The 19,141-nt window shown below is 41.5% G+C and overlaps 2 protein-coding genes across 6 annotated transcripts in view; both read left to right on the top strand.

The window, feature by feature from the left end:
* The window catches only part of RPL17 (ribosomal protein L17), a 347,358-nt gene that overhangs the window by 56,595 nt on the left and 271,622 nt on the right, over positions 1–19,141 (top strand). The window contains exon 1 of one of the 2 annotated variants that reach the window (XM_050944792.1): positions 8,880–8,889. The exons of the other annotated variant lie outside the window; for it this stretch is intronic. The gene's annotated coding sequence lies outside the window, so the exon portion shown is untranslated. Of the gene's footprint in view, positions 1–8,879; positions 8,890–19,141 lie in introns of those variants that run through there. 2 annotated transcript variants of the gene reach the window in all.
* MYO5B (myosin VB) overlaps positions 1–19,141 on the top strand; it is a 356,389-nt gene that overhangs the window by 328,785 nt on the left and 8,463 nt on the right. For all 4 annotated transcript variants that reach the window (XM_050944628.1, XM_050944626.1, XM_050944629.1 and 1 more), the window contains 8 exons: positions 2,704–2,797; positions 6,482–6,625; positions 9,432–9,583; positions 11,082–11,171; positions 13,497–13,647; positions 14,883–15,168; positions 16,303–16,477; positions 18,671–18,751. In XM_050944628.1, the coding sequence (XP_050800585.1) occupies positions 2,704–2,797; positions 6,482–6,625; positions 9,432–9,583; positions 11,082–11,171; positions 13,497–13,647; positions 14,883–15,168; positions 16,303–16,477; positions 18,671–18,751 (1,173 nt within the window). The remainder of the gene's footprint in view (positions 1–2,703; positions 2,798–6,481; positions 6,626–9,431; positions 9,584–11,081; positions 11,172–13,496; positions 13,648–14,882; positions 15,169–16,302; positions 16,478–18,670; positions 18,752–19,141) is intronic.

The raw sequence follows: 19,141 nt of genomic DNA, 5'->3' as shown, positions 1-19,141 counted from the left end.
ATATGAATGGCAGCCAGGAAATAAAGCCCTGAGGTGATAAACTATAAATCATTACCTACTGCATAATACTTCCAGGAGGAGTCAGGAACAGGAGCCGTGGGCTTATTTATGTGAACAGGTAGACAGATGAAAGAATGATTTCCTCTTCAGCTGATGTTAAACAGTCATTCAGAGAGGAGACCCCATGAGACCAATTTGGGGGGCAACTGTTAACTCATTCTTAATCCTCTGTGTTAGGGAAAAGTATGTCATGCAGCAAAACAAAAATCACTTGCTCACTGTGCGAGGCGTTCAACTTTAATCCCTTGGCAGAGGTGCATCTCTTGCCTGTAGTGACGGTAGCAGCAGCAAACCCTAGAGATAAAGGAGAAAAGGCTTAGCCCTTATCCTGTTCCATTGAAGTCAATGACACTTATGCCATTGACTTGAATGGGAGCAGGATCCAGCCAAATGATTGCTATATAGCATTTATGCTTATGCCTTGAAAACAAAACAGCCCATCCTTACCCAGCACCATGAGCCTATCAGTCATTTCATGGGTGATTAACCGTTTACGTAGCCATCAAAGCAGGGGGGATGACCAGCAGTATGGAGATAGAGGATGTAGAATAACAAAGCCCAAGTCCTAGTGTACACTACAGAGTTAGGTTGACGTAAGACATCTTTCATGGACTTAGCTCTGTAAGTGTCTATACTAAAATGGTGCCCCGACAATGTAACTTGCCCACTACACTGACTTAATACCTCCCCCACTGTGAGAGGTGAAATGCTTAGGCTGATGCAGCTCGGTTGATGCAGCGTCAGTGTAGGCCCTGCATTGCTTATATTGACTGTTGCTGCCTTTCAGAAGCCATCCCACAATTCCCCACCCTGACAAATCAGTGCAAGTGCTCCTGGGGAGGACGTACACCACCAACACGAGGAGCATAGCATGGACATGGAAAAGTGATGTAATTACTGCAGTGGCTGTATGTCAACATAACTTAGGTCGACTTCGTTTTGTAGTGTTGACGTGCCCTATATGGAAGTTGGGAAGAAGAGTCAGATGTAGACGAGTTTCTTCTCCAAAACGCATGTGAAGTGCAGATCTACTCTGAAGTGTGACTAGGCACCTCCTTACTCAATACTTCTGTGCCCTTTGGGTGTTCACAATCACATATGCTGATTTCAGTGACAAATACAAGTTTTACTACTGTTTGCTCCTGCTGCCACCAGAGTCAGCACAACTGTAGGAGAGGGAACTGGATTCTCACCTCGCTCACCAATCATCATAAAAAAAAAAAAAAAGAAAATGATGATAAGAAGTTCCAGTTACAGGGTGAAATTCTGACCTGTTATGTGCGTGAAAGGCAGCACATGTATAACTGAAGGCCTAATTTGGCCTCCAAACACTTTTGCTGGCAGTGGCACATGAGGTGGGATCCTCAGGTTCTAGGGTGAGTTTGCAGGCCTGTCAATTAGAGCTTGTCTTCACACACAGGGAGTACTGCTCTAACTGTACTGGTACGGCTGAAACTACATCCTCACTAGCGTAGATGCAATTACGTGGGTATAAAGGTGCTGCATGACATTACAGCTAAGCCTGTATGGGAAGGAAAGCCAGCTGTAAAGCACCTTTCTACTGATATAAAACTGCATCCAGACTAGGGATTGTACCATTATGAATCTTTTTAACCAAAATAATTGCATACACCCTGAGATAATTAAACCAGCACAAAAAATGTATGTAGCTCAGGCCCTAGGGAAAAAAATCTGTCTATTTGTAAACTGAGTAGGTTTTTTATGGGAGTCACTGAAAGGCAATGAACAGGGGACTCCCTCCTGCCGTTTTATGGAGTCACTGTTCGGAGCAGAGTGATGCTTTAAATACCATGGCAATATTATGTAAAAAGACTTTTTAAAAAGCAGTCATTGAGGGCCTGAACATGCAAGATGCTGAGCATTCTCAGTCCCACTAGATTCATTAGGAATTGAGGGAGCTCAGAAGTTCACAGCATCAGGCCCTAACACCATAAATTCTGGATCAGGAGGTCACTGCTAGGGAGAGAAAAAAGATGTTCTTTAAAATAACATCATGTAGGAAACCGTTTGAAAGCTGCCATTTTCTCCCTCTCTCTCACCAGTGTGCAGGAGAAACTTGACAGCACGCTTCCTCTACTTTTCCATGAAAAGAAGGAGCTCAAGTTACATGATTGGTCTGACACTGACTGAAATGGCCTCTGCAAAGACCAATCAATATGGTTTTTTTTTTAAACACTGGATGTGCGTTGATGGGCTAATTTTTTAAACCTTTCAGTACTTTGGAATAAACAAGCTTTCTGCAGGCAGGGGTGTACAGGTGCCATTCTGACCCTGTTCTTCCAGGCTCCCTGGTGACTGGGTAATTCCTGGCCACAGGAATTCTGCAGATGGCAGTGGACATGACAAGTCTGAAAGGCAGATGTTTTCTTATCTGGGCTGCAGAAATTGATCCTGAAGTGCTGCACATTTTCAGGGATCCAGATCACAGTACAAATATCTATCAATGGAGAGAAGTAAAGCACTATCCTCCGGGAAGCTTTGCAGAGTGTTGCATTTGCACACACCTTTTAACACGCTTCAATACAGCATATATTTACTTCTCATTGTCTTTGTATCCAAGAGGGCTGGGTCCTGATCAGCCAGTGGGGCAATTTCTTAAATACCCTTTTTCCTAACTTTCAGGATCTCAAAGAGTTACTAGAAAAACTAGAAAAGAATGAGAAGAAGCTGAAGAAACAGCTAAAGATTTACATGAAGAAGGTCCAGGATTTTGAAGGTAATTCTGGTTTTGTTACCTTCTCTGGGGAGATGGGATTCTGTTACTCTAGACTCAGTCTAGGTCCCTGTGTTTTGTTCTATGGCTTTATGTCTGCACCTCCAACACCACAGAGAAGCATGTAGGTGTCCCAGGGACACCCTGAGGATCACTGCACATGTCATTCCCGGAAGCTTTTCCTCCCACTTCCAATACATGCCTCATGCCTGTCAGTTCTCTCCTGTAGAAACAACGTGCATGACTCTCACTTCACTGTTCCTAACAGTATCTGGGCCTTGATGTTCCTGCATTCAGTGTGTTTGTGCTCTGTTTTCTTGGAGGTGTTACCCCCACAGTCATATAATCAGAACTTGGCGCCTTAGCTGTGCTTGAATGTAAAACATGCACATGCAAAATGGATAGCTGCTTGAGTCAATCAAAGCTTGTTTTCACCAGTACCCATTTTAAGTGAGCACTTACTTGTCTTGCACCTAAGCGTTTTTGGACATATCTCCGATTCCCAGTTCTGAATGTCGCTTGAGCATTTGGTATGTCTCCTTTTTAAAAATTGTCTTGGGGACAGATTCATCCCTGGTTTAACTCTATTGACTTCAACAGAGCCAGGCAAAACAAGTGACTTTGTTGGAAATAAGGAAATCTTAGGACCTTTCCTTGATTTGGGTCCTTTTCTCTTCTCCGATATATGCCAGGTCACAGTAATGCCCTGAATGCTCGTGTCCAAAGAAATGTCACTTTAGGCCTATTGGGTGTATAACAGTTAGACCCCTTGCCTCATCTGAGAGAGAGAGGAGCTGTCCAGGCCTCCACAAGCTTCTAAATGCATCTAGCAGGTTGAATCCCTTCATCCTGATGCTCTTATTCTGTTTTTCTCCTGAGGATTCCTGACCCATTGAACTTGCAGCCCCAGAGACTGTGGAACAAGGAGTTTAAAGATCACAACCCATCACATTGCTGCTGTTACACTGGACTTTTTAAACATGCACCTGGGTTGTTTTTTTTTTTTATTTCTTTAGGCCTCAAGAATCACCTAGCGTGGTCTGTCCATTTAATCCTCATTGTTTCTCTATAGCACTCTAAGGGCTTGTCTGGATGAACAGTGAGTGTGCAGCTAACTGTGGTGTAAATCTACAGAGTGCTATACACTAACTGTCCGTGTGGACCTTGCCACTGTCTGCTAGAAGTTCCCTAGTGTGCTGTGACATACTCTGCTTTGAAGCGGGAGGATGTCAAAGAACATGAGGGAATTTATAGTGTGCAAATGGAGGGTCCACGTGGATAGTTAGTGTGCAGCTTGCTGGTGCATGGTAGATTTACACTCCACACACTAGCTGTTCATCTAGACAAGCCATTAGATGTAGCTTAGGTTTCCTTGGCCATCCTTCTTTCACCTTTCAGGATGGCTTTCCTTTGATTATCCTCTTATTGGTATGCAGGTTTTCTATAGTATTGAAGCATAACTAGGAAATAGCACCATCCTCTTCTGTAGTTCATCTTCCATATTTCAGATGTCTTAACAATGAGCTTGCTTCCTTTTTGTCCCCTAGCCCCTTCTTTGGGACCTTTGTTCAGTGTTCTTAAGGCACTTTCTTCATTACTATTACACTGCCTGTTCAGCTACGTGTTTCAGTGACATTCTTTCCTATGTATGCAGGCCTATCCTCAAAAGGCATGCAGGCATTCAGGACCAGATACCAGCCCGCATATTCCATAGCAACATTTGGAATTTGGAGTCAGTGCTATGACCGTCACAAAAGTATTTGCCTAGAGCCATCGTCATAGACTTTTTTTAGGCTCTTTCTTCTTTGATCTCATTCAGAATTATGTCTCCTTTACTAAATGTAATTAAAAGTTAACACTTTTGTCAGATACTCCTCATCTTTTTCCTTTGTCATCCTGCAAACTAGTCACCAGTTTCTCCTCCAAGTAATTTAGGAGTTCAATGCAGGTCATTGTATAGGTTTTCTTTTGCAAAGCTTCATTCTTCATGGAGGTGGCCTGGCTTCAGAGCAAGAGGGAGGAGTCAAACTTCTTGGCGTGCGTATAATAGGCATAACAAATGGAGACACTGTTCTGCAGCTGCTACAAAGCTCTCTGTTGTCCAGTGAGTCTCTGTGATCTCTCCAATTATAATTCTTCTATATTCTATTTTGGTATGATACTCTGTTTGGGCAGGGGATGAGCCCAGCAGCTTTCTATAGTGGAACAGCTGGACACAGGTGAAATGTATGCTTTGCTCTTCAGCTGGATGTGCACAGGAACTTCTGCTTCAGCTCCAATGGCCAAATTCTGTGTCATTCCACCTTACCATATGGTTGAAATCATTGAGTTCAATGGACTGAGATCTGGACTGGTGTGAAAGAACAGAATTGGGTTCCACATTTTTAACCTCCCCCACCCCACCCCAAGCCATGCTTAGGGTACTTTTGAACCTTAGTCTCAGTTACCGTTACGATAAAAAAAAAAAATTCAGTCAGTCACCTCATCCATCCTCAATATGTGGCCCTAAACCAAAGGGTGGAGATAATTGGGAAGTTATTTCCCAAATTATGCTGAAATCTTTCAATTGTCCTCAGTGGACATTGTCAATCCCTGTATGGTCAGTCTCTTCCAAAGATCCTGGATCTTGCCATCTCCCTTAATTTGTTGATGTGGATCATCTTAAACTTGATAAATCATCCACAGAATTGAGGCGAGAATGGATGTTCAGCTCTTACCAGAAGGCATTTACCTGGCATATTTGGTAAATACTGTGGGTTTTGAAACGGTCCTTTTAATGACTCTAAGTGGGCCTTGTTCTTTTAATGCAGTGTATATTGTGGCCCATGTAGTGTTTTAGAAGGAAACTTCACCTACTCTTAAGTAAGTGACTGATACGGGGATTAAAGATATTTAGAAAGCTTGTTGAAAAGTGCCCCATGTTTGATGAGAAAATATGGGGACAAGATATCTATATGGCATAGAAACTATTTATCTTCCTCAGTGGATACAGTGATAAACTATAGTGCTCTGATTTTATGAACTGATTTCAGAAAACTAGACATTAAGTGAAATTAAGCTGAATAAACAGGGAATTTCACAGTAGCACAGCTGGAGCAGATGGCTTTTGTCACTGTAATTTACATGCATCCGACTGACATTTACCATTACTTGCATTAGGCCGTCATGATTTTCCATTTGATTAAAATTGTATGTAGGTACAATACTCAACAGCGTGAGTATTTAATTTTCTTGTGCATTCTGCCACAAGGTATGTTGATTAGGCATATTTTCCCAAAGCCTGGCTTTTGTTAGTGTTAGTAATACGTTCATAAGATTCCAGTAAGGTCACCATCTTCTGAATATTGTCCAATGAACCTTACATTTATTGAAGAAACTAATGTTTGTAGTTTTTTTTAGGGTTAGGCCTTATATTGCACCCTTTACTTTATCAGTGAGAGTTCTGCCCGAATGAGGAGTTCAAGTTATGGTTCTGGATCTTTATCTGTCTATCTTAAGCAGCTAATATTCTAACAAACTCATGTCACACATTCACACAGGGGTGATCCAAAGCCCATTAAAGTCAAAAGAAAGACACAAAGGACTTCAACAGACTTTGGCTCAGACCTGTAATGCATAGTTATCATGGAGGTACTGCACTCAGCTATTCATTCAGCCATCTTCAAAGTTGTCTCTTTCTCATCACAGCGACCCAAGCTACAGCACAGACAGAGAGGAGGCGACATGAGCTTACCAGGCAAGTCACTGTTCAACGGAAGGAAAAAGATTTCCAGGGAATGTTGGAATATTACAAGGAAGATGAGCCACTTCTCATCCGAAACCTCATTACAGGTTAGGACCTTGTTTGCCTCTCCTTGCATTTCCCTCTCCCATTTCCTTCTAAACCATTAAAATATGAAATACTAATCCCAGTTATTTTTGTATGACTCCAGGATATTAAGTGTTCAGTATTGAACCATTCAAATGAGTTTGTTTGCTTCATTTCAAGATTTAACATAGTTTGATATTTGTAAAACCTCTCTAAATTGTGCATATTAAAGGCATGTGGTACTCAGCTACCTAGCTAAGACCTTGATTCAGCAAACTATTTAAAAATGTGCCTAAGTGCTTTGCAGAATAAGAATGGATTTAAACTCGTGTTTAAAGTTAAGTGTGTGTTTAAGTGCTTTATTGAATAGGGCATAAATTCTCAGCTAGCTTTTTCTTTTTTCCTTAGATTAAATTGTCTAAAGTCCATTAATTGCAAAGAAAAGAATGGAACGGAACGTGTGTTTTACTGATTAAACTGTCTTTTTTCAGACTTAAAAATTTGTTTTCAGGTTAATAGCAATGGGGTCCTGTACCTGATTCTCCAATCATTCCTAGAAAGCAAGTGCTGGAATGTTTCTTTCATTTAGTATTTTGTTAGGGTAAACGAGCACAGTTATTTCTGACGTGCACAGATATAGGACTGGGTAAGCAGTGAATAAACCAACGCTGAGTCCTCGCTTGGGTTTATATTCTATATTAATAGCTTATGTATGCATGTTCTTGTAAGCAGATGGAGGGGAAGGGGAAGGATAAGGATGGAGGTTCCTCCCACTTTGAATTTACAAATTTGAAGCTTCTCAATGTAATTTGTAAAGGGAACCTGTGACTTTCATTTTATGAATCCAAAAATTAGAAGATAATGAAGACTCAATGAAAAGTGATTGTTCTGGAAGAGAGGATTTTTTTCCTCCAAATTAGCAAAGTAAATCTGGTGTCCTGGACTTGGTAGCCCCTGTTTGAACCTCTTCAGCGCTGTACCCCATATCTTCACACATCTAGCACACTTTTGGTACCATGTAAATAGTAGCATATTAGAAATGGGTTTGACAGCACATAAATGCTTGCTCCTCACTTGTGAAGAGTTCCGTTATATTTGAGAACAGGCAGCACAGGCAGTGCCAGGGGAAATCTCTCAAACTGTTTCAAGAATTTTATAAAAAATGGGTTTTGGAGGGTTTTTGTTTTTGTTTTTTTTAAATCAGTGTTGGGGATAATCACTTCAAACTGCCCAGCAAACCCATGAGGGACTGGTAAATAGCCACACTTCTGATTGTCTTCCAACAAATAGTAACCAGCATCTGTGACTCATAGGGTGACCAGATGTCCCAATTTTATAGAGGCTTTTTTTTAATATAGGCTCCTATTATCCCCCACCCCTTGTCCGGATTTTTCACACTTGCTGTCTGGTCACTCTAGTGACACATGACTTGAGATTCCCCTGGCCCAGAAGTCTGGAACTATTTCTAGGTGAAGCCCAGCACCATATGTGTTTGCTTATAACTGTGAGTGTCCAGAGTCCCCTGCGCGAGGTGCTCAGAACCTTGCAGCATTGATCCCCGAAAGAGAGAATGAAAAACAAAAGTAGTGAGTGTTTTGATCAGATCAAGAACCTCCTTTACCCAACTCTCTCATATAAGCTGCCGTCCTCGTGTTTTCTCTTCCCACTTAGGAGTGTGCTTTAAATTCAGTGCTGTTTACTTAGTGTTCTAAAACGGTATGGACAGAATTCATGCCTTCATAGGAAATTCATTGACTTCAGTGGAGTTACACCAGCGACAAATTCACTTCCAATTTGTCTCATTCTTTTGTTGTTGTTAGATGTAATTCTTACTCAAGGATGACAATGCATTGGAAATGCTAAAATGAAGCTGTAATTCCTTACGTGGGCAATAATTGTCAACCTTACACCCCGGGGTGGCTCCAGGCACCAGCAAGCCAAGCGCATACCTGGAGCGGCAAACCACGGAGGGCGCTCTTCCGGTCGCTGCGAGGGTGGCAGGCAGGTTGCCTTCGGCAGCATGCCTGCGGAGGGTCCGCTGGTCCCGCGGCTTCGGCGGACCTCCCGCAGGCGTGCCGCCAAATCCGCGGGACCAGGGACCTCCCGCAGGCAAGCCTCCGAAGGCAGCCTGCCTGCCGTGCTTGGGGCGGCAAAATACCTAGAGCCGCCCCTGCTTACACTATGATGGGTTGACACATGGAAAAGGGATATTACAATACAGACCTTCAGCCTCTTGTAGGCCTGTGGAACAGAAAATTTTGTCATCTAAGCCATTCTGCGGTCTCTGCAATATGTACCTTCTGAGCACTACTTATGCTGAAGGCTTTGGTTGGAGCCATTGCTGGCACATGCATCACCATCCAATACTCAGATTTGTGTCACACTTGCCTCACTTTGCATTAGTGTTTATGATTTCTGTTATCACACCCGCACATAATGAAACTCTACAAAAAGTAAATGAAGAATGGTACCAGATCACAGCAGTTACTTTTAAAGTTCCTCCTCTTCCAGCAATCCCTGCTTTCACATTAAATATTTAGTAAATTGCACCACGCACTGTACTGATTCAGCATGTTGATGAAGAGTAGATTGAGCAGATGATATTTCTGGAGTGGTTTTTGTACACGATAGCGTGGCAGCTTGTATGAAGTATTTTCAATAAGTTCAGGAATTTCTCAGAGATGAGCCTAAGTTGCAATGTTCGGTACTGATCTTTCCCAGAAATGTGGGTTGTTGGTTTTCACACATCTCTACTGTTTCTGATTCTCCTGCTCAGCTAACAAAAGTTAGGTTGTAGGAAGACTCCCTTTTGTTTTGTTTCACTTCTAGATCTCAAACCGCAGACAGTTTCTGCCACAGTTCCATGTCTTCCTGCTTACATCCTCTACATGTGCATCAGGCATGCAGATTACATCAATGACGACCAGAAAGTGCACTCCTTACTCACCTCCACCATAAACGGCATTAAGAAAGTATTAAAGGTATGTCGTCTTTGTATTAAAATGAGCTCTGAGGCTGCATGTGATGTAACACTCTAGTTCTGAGGTTGAAGTAGGTACTAAAGATGTCTCATTTTTTAGATTCAGATGGCAATCATGCAAATATTCAACAAACTCGTGCCCTGAGTATAATATTGACACAATATTACCATTGATTATTGCTGTTTGTTTTACTCTGGAATTCTCTTTTAAAGTCAACTAAATATAGATAATAAAACTGTCCCAGTACATGTGGGTTTTAAAAATCATCGAAGAGTTAGATGCAAATTACTTTTCTACAGATAGGAGAGATGCTTGGATTTTGCTTCTGAATTGAGAACAGGGGAGATTGGCTCGTTTCTGTACCTGTGCTATAACCTAACGTGCTGGTCACATATAGCTTTAATGTCCGTGACCAAAACAGACTCTGATTTATAACCGTTTATCCCAATCTCTTTCAGCTAGGCCCTGCTTCATTTCAAGCAAAGACAAAGTATGAAATTTCTGCAGTGGGATGAATCATTAAAGGTCCAGCACAAGCAGGGCCATCTCATCCTAATTAACATTTAATTCTTAGCCAAAGAATTTTCCAGGATTTAGCTGAACTACAGTAAAGAACTACAAAAATGGAATTATTAATTATATTGAGTACTTCTGCCATGCTTTTCATTTCCAAATTGCTGTACTAACATGAATTGCTATTTCACCTGCCTCGTAAGGGGGATGGTTTTATATCCATTTTATACATGGGAAAACAGCGGCACAGAGAGGTTGTGATTTGCCTGATGCCAGCGAGTGAGTCATTGTCAAACTAGGATTGGAATTTAAAATTATTGGCGACTGTGCACGTGTTCAATCCATTAGGCCACACAGTGGTGCCTCTCCACTTGGTTTGTAGGTTAAGGAAGCTCTTTGTGAAACAGACTGCTCACATTCAGAGTGAGGCCCTAGGGCATGTCAGATATAATATAGTAGCAATATAGGTTAAACTTATGCGCAGTGCCACATCTCTTGATGTCTCACATAGCTATTAGATCATCAAATCCAGTGTCCTGTTTCTGTCAGTGGCCTATATCTCATGCTTCAGAGAATGGCAAAACAAACTAACACAATGCATCTAACCAATGAACAGTGTCGTACGTGTTGGTGGAGAATCCTTCCTAATCCATGCAGGTGATTTGTTCGTGCCTTGAAGCATGTGATTTGATTAGCTAATATTACTATATGGGCCACGTTCTGCTTTGTGATGCACTGTTGCAAATTCAGAGCAACTTCAGTGACTCAAATGGAATTACTCTGGAGTTACACTGTTGTAATTAAGAGCAGAATTTAGTAGCAGCCATGGTAACAGAGATTTCATGCAGGAATGAAAATAGCATGCCATTCATTGCATGTGTTGTACACAGAGTTATAGTTCTGCTATTAGGACAATCACCTTGTCCAAATAGACCAGTTTCATATGCCAAAGAGGAATCTCACGTGTTAATTTTGCTCTTCACAGAAACACAATGATGACTTTCAGATGACGTCATTTTGGCTGGCTAACACCTGTCGCCTCTTACATTGTCTAAAGCAGTACAGCGGGGATACGGTGAGACATTTATGTAAAGAACAGAGCTTCAGAAAAACATTCACCCAGTTTTGAAATCTTTTGTTCATTCCACTTAAGTGCTCATCTCCAGGCACCCCACTAGGATGTTAAACTATCAATAACCATGCTGAAATGGTAAAAAAGCTTTGAGAGATTGTTACAACAAGGGCCCAAGTCTCTGCTCACTGACTCTGGTGTCACTCAGGAATGGCTCCTGTGAAGTTCGTAGAGGAATACTGGTGTAAAACTTGTTTCAGTGGAATATCAGACCCTTAGTTTAAAACAGGGGTTTGCAACGTTTCAGAAGTGGTGTGCCGAGTCTTCATTTATTCACTCTAATTTAAGGTTTCACGTGCCTGTAATACATTTTAACGTTTTTAGAAGGTCTCTTTCTATAAGTCTATAATACATAACTAAACTACTGTTGTATGTAAAGTAAATAAGGTTTTTTAAAATGTTTAAGAAGCTTCATCTAAAATTAATTTAAAATGCAGAGTCCCCCGGACCAGTGGCCAGGACCCGGGTAGTGTGAGTGCCACTGAAAATCAGCTCGTGTGCCGCCTTCGGCACACGTGCCATAGGTTGCCTACCCCTAGTTTAAAACTTTTCCCTCTAGTTATAGCAATGTTCAAAGATCAAACTCACAATTAGGATCCCGCACCTGTTCTGTCATTGAAAAAGTCTTCTCTCGAGTCCAGTACTGAGAGCCCTCCCGTTGACTTCAGTGCAGTCAGTTGGCAGGATTGGGCCCTTCATTAAGATGATTTTTAAACAGGAGAAAAAGGGTTTAAATCTTTTTTCTGAAAGTTATTGCTTTTCTTAAATTGTGCTCAATTAGTTCTGAACTTCTGAGGTGCATGAGATCAAAAACTGCTAATCATAACGTAAAGTTTCTTCAGGGAGGAGGTAATCTCTTATGCTAGTCGTCTTAATACAGTTTTCACACCTGTTCAGTTTAGTGTCGATCAACTTTGATAATCTGTGGCCAAATCAGATTCTTGCAGTTCTGGTAATATAAAAAATCTTTATATGGTACCTGTCCACTGGGATGTTGACACCACTTTAGGTACAGCCATATACTATGGTACCAAAATTTGGAACATAGAGATGCTTGTGTAGTTCCCTTCTAATTCACTCTCGATTTGTGTTAAACATAGCCCGCTGTAGCGCCTCAAAGTATACAGGCAAGAATATCGTTTCCTTGGAATCAAATTATCTGTCAAGATTCTGTAGATTCTAATGTGGGAGACACTGTATAGCCAGTAATTTGTATACAGTATAAAAGGAATTGTGTGGGTAAGGCCTGGTCAGTAACAGTGGTTTGTGCTTCTGTATGCCCTCTGCTGTCTCTATAGCAGTACTGCATTTAACAAAAACAATGAGGAGTCCTTACCGCACCTTACAGACTAACAAATTTATTTGGGCATAACCTTTCGTGGGCTAAAACCCACTTCATCAGATGCATCAAGTGGAAAATACAGTAGTAGGTATAAATACACAGCACATGAAAAGATGGGAGTTGCCTTACCAAGTGTCAGTTTAACAAGATAATTCAATTAACAGGAAAAATTACTTTTGTAGTGGTAATGAGAGGCCCATTTCAAACAGTTGACAAGAAGACTCGAATAACAGTAGGGGGAAATTAGCATGGAGAAAATTAGATTTTGTAATGACCCAACCACTCCCAATCTTTATTCAGGCCTAATTTGATGGTGTCCAGTTTGCAAATTAATTCCAGTTCTGCAGGGGAATTCTCAGATTGTTTATTAAAAGTAGAGCTGAAAACTTTGGAGACACCTTCAAAAAATCAAGTTTTTTAGTGTATAACTCGTAAGTTAACCAGGAGGTCAAAATATTTTATTATCATGCAAATATTTCCATTCTTACAAAGAAGTTTTAACTTTAAGATTAAAATATGTGGCTCCTGCGGCTCTGAATAAGTATGTGCTCATGATATAACAAATGGGTAGCCTAGTGTTTAATAGGGAACTGAAACGGTCATTTTCAATTCAATGGGAAACATGCTTTATCTTTTAATTAACTGGAATTCCTTTCCACTTGCTGAAATTAAAATGAAGCTGATTACGTAATCATACTTCATTTTAAAAAAATCTAATAATTTATGAATAAGCTGTTGAATAATCGTAGGTGATTTTTGAGTCTTGATCTTTTCTTCAACTTTTAAGACCAAAATCTACAGTACGTAGCATTCTGGGAACATTACACTTTCATTTATTTTTACAGGCCTTTATGCAGTGATGTCAGTGGACTGTTATTAGGTGGAATAACAGAACGGGGGGGTTTGGTCTCTTTTTTTGTTTTTAGGGTTTTATGACACAAAATACCGCTAAGCAGAATGAGCACTGTCTTAAGAACTTTGACCTCACGGAGTACCGGCAGGTTTTAAGTGACCTCTCCATTCAGATCTATCAGCAGCTCTTTAAGATAGCAGAAGGCATGTTGCAACCAATGATAGGTATGTGTGGGATATTTATATTCTGTGAAGGTGTATATGAGACCTTTGCTCTGTGTTAACAACACTTCTCCCCACCCAAACGAAAGCTTGTGGCGGCATAAAACAGATAACAGTTTAAGAAATATATCCCTAGTGCTCTGGAGAAGGCTACTGTGATTGGTGGCTTTATTTATAAAGTTCATGAATGAGACAGTGCTTGAACTGAAGGGAAAGTCAATGGGATTTTTCCCAGTGATGGAATAGTTAATCTTACTCCTCCTTTTGGGAGCTGGTAGTGCCAAGAAGTGGAGCTATGGCATTGTTTCTAATCCCACAGTCCTCCATTCCAGGCACTGACATGGATATGAAGTTCGTGTGCAACTGTAGAACCAAAAATCTCAGTCATGAGAGAAGGGACGTCTTCAAAAAAACTATTCTGCTTTACAAGGGTGCATCAGAATAACAAGAGAGAAAATACCTTTGTCACTTTGTCCATCTTCCTGCCAGTGAAGGACTGCTCCCTTCAACAATATATATTCTCTAGCTATGAGGTTTCCACCACTTCCCTTGGGAGACCTTTAGGAAATGTTTACACTATGTTCTTCTAAAACTGTTATCACACCCCTCATACCTATACCTGCCTGTACCATGCTATGCCATCTCAGCATGTGCAGCCTTTTGCTCCTTGGAGAGACGTGTCATATCCCTCCATTAATCGTTACTTAGCCAATGGATAGAGATTTATTTCTTCTAATCTTCTTTCTCAGCCACTTAATCACTTTAAATGTAGACTTGATTAAGGCTACAGGTTGAGACTAAAAGGAGAGTTTATTATAGCTCTGGGCAAAGGTATTTGTAATTTTCACAGTATGTTAAGTTCTTCTCCTTAACATTAATACATAGGACTTTTCACCTTCAAATTACTTTATAGCTATTAACTAATTAATCTTCCCAACTGAAGTACACTGCCAAGGTAAGTACAGTAAGTTAAAGTTATCCCCATTTACAGATGTTAATGACTCTCCCCAAACCACAGAAGGAATCTGTGGCAGAGCTGGGATTAAAAATTGATTGTTCCTGGATCCCAGTCATTTCCTCATACCGTTAGGCCATAATATTGTCTTGTTTTGTAGAATGTAGCATACTACATAACATTAAGCACAGATTACAGGTAATCTAACAAATCACTCCTGGTGATTTATAGGGAAATGTAGGCCTTGTCCCCATTCCTTTCTGAAATTTCCACCCCCCCTCAGTGTCTGCAATGTTGGAAAGCGAGAGTATCCAGGGTCTGTCAGGCGTGAAGCCAATGGGCTACAGGAATCGATCATCCAGCATGGTAGATGGTGACAACTCTTACAGTTTAGACGCAGTCATTCGCCAACTGAATACATTTCACAGCATCATGTGTGACCAGGGCCTGGACCCGGAGATTATTCAGCAAGTCTTCAAGCAGCTCTTCTATATGATCAATGCAGTAACGCTGAACAACCTCCTGCTGAGAAAAGATGTCTGTTCATGGAGCACTGGTATGCAGCTCAGGTAGGACAGTGATGGGAAGGCACCTGCTTATGTACAGGCAACTTGTTAACTTTGTACACTGGGGAAGGTAGTAGACTAAATATTCCAGCAGAAATAAGGAGGGAATTGTATAGGACTAGCAAAGCTGTGTCAAATAAAACAAGGAATGCATCAGAAACCCCAAAAGTCCAGGAGTAAAAGCAGGAAGGAAGGAGCAGAATATAAAGTGAATTCCAATTGCATAATAACTGCAACAGATTGTTCACTTTGTGTTTCAGATTTAAATGCTCATTGCAGTGCCTATCTGTACTGCAGAATCACAGATATTTCTAACGTGCCCACCATAGTAATATCTGAGGCTATTAGGTTCATGCAGACAGATCTGTGAGCCTGTGCATATATCCCTGTTGACTTCAGATGGGCTCCATGCAGGCGCAAGGGTCTGTCCACATGGATCTGATTACAGAATCAGGGTCCAGGTGCCTAGTATCTATCTTAATAGGTATTTAATTTGCTGCGATGATGGGAATTCCAGAGAGTATTTAGTTTCAAAGGTATTTAGATTCCTAGTGGGATTTTCAAAAGCACTTAAGCAGGTTAAATAACTAACTCATATTGAGATCAGTGGAAGTTGGTGCCAGGGCCGGTGCAACCCATTAGGCAACCTAGGCAGTCGCCTAGGGCATTAACATTTGGGGGGTGGCATTTCGGGGGCGGAACCTTCTGCCGCCTCTGTCAGGGGTGGCATTTCAGGGGTGGGACCTTCTGCCATCTCTGTCAGGGGCAGCATTTTGGGGGCAGGACCTTCCACCACCTACGGCAGCAAAAAACCTGGCGGCGCTCCTGTTAGGTGCCTAACTTGCTCTTAGTACTTTTCAAAATCACACCAGCCACCTAAATACCTTTGAAAATCTCGCTGTTTATGGCCTTCTACCTTCACACAGCTAAATAAAATCTAGCCTGTAACTTTATGAATATTCTCCTGTGGTTTGTGGAGTCCAGGAGTTTGTACTGGTTCTCAAGACCACTTAATCAGTATGTATCACACATCTGCATAAAAAACTCCACTTGTTCCAGCAATGCAATGTTTCTTGAACTAGTAAATAAGCCCTCAGAAGGAAACTTTCAGCTGACATCTTACTTGTGTGGAGCCAGGTATAACATAAGCCAGCTGGAGGAATGGTTGCGTGGGAAGAATTTGCAACAGAGTGGAGCAGCAGAGACAGTGGAGCCCCTGATCCAGGCAGCACAACTGCTTCAGCTCAAAAAGAAAACTTCAGAAGATGCTGAGGCTATCTGTTCCTTATGTACATCCCTCTCTACGCAGCAGGTAAGGGACTGGAGAACATGTTTGCTATAGGTGAGTTCTTTCCAATGTAGTAAGGATGCTTTAGGACATGGTGCTCCTCAAGTGTCACATGCTGGGTGGGACATATCCTTTTTGAGTAATTTTCTGGTCACATCCTGCCCTCTCAGCTGCTACTGCTGCCAAGAAACTAGCTGCCAAGCTTTCTAATTCTCCTGACAGGTAATCTCTACATTCGCTGTGCAGGGTAGGATCAGCTGTGGGTAATGCACACATATCTCTGAGTCAGCTGTCCCCACTTCAAATTCCTCTTCCTCCTTTAGTCGTGGCTTTGGGGCCCAGCTGTGACTTCCCTGGATGGTGATGCCACCACCTCCGCTTCCAGCTTTAGATAAGGACCATCCCACCTGCTTCAGGAACGTACATAACCCAGGCAGCTACAATGGGAGAAAACACTTGTGGGGCGATCCTCATAACTAACTGTTCTGCTGAATAGTCAGTGATACTTCTTTTAAATGCAATAGGTTTTCTGTAAAACTGTAAGAAAACCATCCTGCTATTTTGAGCAGTGGGGATGTCTTACGTAATAACAAGAATCTTCTACAAATCTGTAGCAATGGTGCCTCAGAATTGATTTACTGTTGGCCTGTGTGCTGCCTTCCAGCTTTGCCTTTGGCAGACAATGAACAAACCATTTGCCAGTAAGTGTTACAGGCCTCCAGAATAAAAGCTGAGTTTCTTTTGGACCAAACTTCACAAGAACATTACAAAGAAGTGTAGTTAATGGGAAGGGAAGGAAGGAAGGAGTAGAGCAGAAAGCTGTGCCTCTGGGGCATTCATTACAAAACGGGAGAGAGAAAAGGTGAGATCTCCCACATCATCCTTTCTGTGTACAGGCCAGTCTCTCTCACTGCAGCGTGTAGCAGTCAAGACGCATGCTACAACATGGAATGTTCTTTTACAATATAGAACATTCTTTTAGGGACTGATGTTTATAGCTGAGCTTTCAGATGATGTCATTGTTTTTCAGTCCTAGCAGCAGAATGCTTGTGCTGTCACAATTGGGCTAAGTAATCCATCATCTGTGCAGTCTCCCTCATACAACCAATGAAACACTTGTAAGCAAACTAGCTGTAGAATAAGGATGGCAATTGGTTGAGTAACCTCTGATATCACAATGGTCTAGAATTCGTGGCACAGTGATGCATGCCTTGCTGCCACATGGGTGTAATTAGTTAAGTCAAAATGGCTGAGAACATAAAAATCGACCTGCAACAGACTGTGAATCTCAGTGATGATTTAGCCTGGTAATAATCTGAACAAAAAGAGTTCTCAGCCATGCTTGTAACTGTTTGTATTGCTTCACACTGACTCAGACATTCAGAGTGACAATACTAGAATATTATATAGAACGTTTCACTGTGCCACTGTTTTTGGTAGGGGCATCAGTAGACCATGAAAGCCAGGGTCCTATTCCCTCCACCACCGTCTGTGCAGCCTTTGGAATTAACATTTGTCCTCCACAGAAGCTGAGTGGAATGGGTGGGTGGGTAGAGGGAGTTGAGGGCCGTGAATGAGGAGCTGCAGCAAGATTGGGCTAAAATCAGAAAGGGTGTGGCTGAAGTGGCAGCAGGAGCATGAAGGAGGGAGCAAGTTGCCTATCCAGAGACTTCCTGGATCCTAATGCCAATGTGGTGCAACCTTGCAGGTGTCCCCATCACAAACCCACCTGTAGGTTGCGACCCACCAGTTGGCAAAGTACTGTTCTAAAAAATGGACTTGACAGATATGTGAGGATATAACATGCACCAGGAAGGGAACAAGGGAGCACAAGAAATTAGAAATATGCTTGCACCATTAGTCAGGTTGCTCACCCACAGGTGGTTTAATGACATTCAAAGAAATGTCGTAGACACTCATCTCTTATTTTCTACATACAAGTTTTTCTATTAGTCTTCATTCAGTTCTGTTCAGCTTTTTTGAGATTCTGGGTATTTACACTAAGTTTAAGATGGTTAGTCCACAACCGTCTCTAATGATATGAAGAAGCACTCCCAGAGTTCCTCAATTTACACACCTTATCTGTCTCCTATATGGAGACCGATGCAAAATTCTACAAAAGTGACATTGTCAAGAAACTGGGTAGCATCGCTTCATGCCATTGAAAAGTTCAGCTGCTACTGGCCATCTAAAACCCTGTTGTTTTGTTTCCAACAGATTGTAAAAATATTAAATCTCTATACTCCTGTTAATGAGTTTGAAGAACGTGTGACAGTAGCCTTCATACGAAACATTCAGGTAAGTTAAATGGCCATAAAATGGAGACAAACACCAACAGTGAAAGTTCTTATGTAAAATGGAGACCAGCAACTGTGAAAATTCAAAGAGAAAATGGCATTGATTTAGCATTAATGCTCCATCTCACTTCTCTCTCTGCTTTTAACACATGAAGGTTCAGTGCTTGTAATCAAAGGTTCTCTGATTGTTAAAGGGACACCATCAGCCTACTGAAGCCTTCACGTATACATCCTCAAATAGTAATATCTTACTGTTCTACAAAACTTCTCTTTTTAAAAGGGAAAGAAGCATACCATGTCCAACTGAAGTAACAAGAGGCAGTTCATGAGTGATAAATATATGCTGCCTAATCAGAATTGGCCAGACTGTAATGGTCAGCGCTTCTACCTT

This window comes from Gopherus flavomarginatus, chromosome 3, assembly GCF_025201925.1.
Source record: "Gopherus flavomarginatus isolate rGopFla2 chromosome 3, rGopFla2.mat.asm, whole genome shotgun sequence".
Taxonomy (NCBI): Eukaryota; Metazoa; Chordata; order Testudines; family Testudinidae; genus Gopherus; species Gopherus flavomarginatus.
This window is presented reverse-complemented; position numbering and strand designations above follow the sequence as displayed.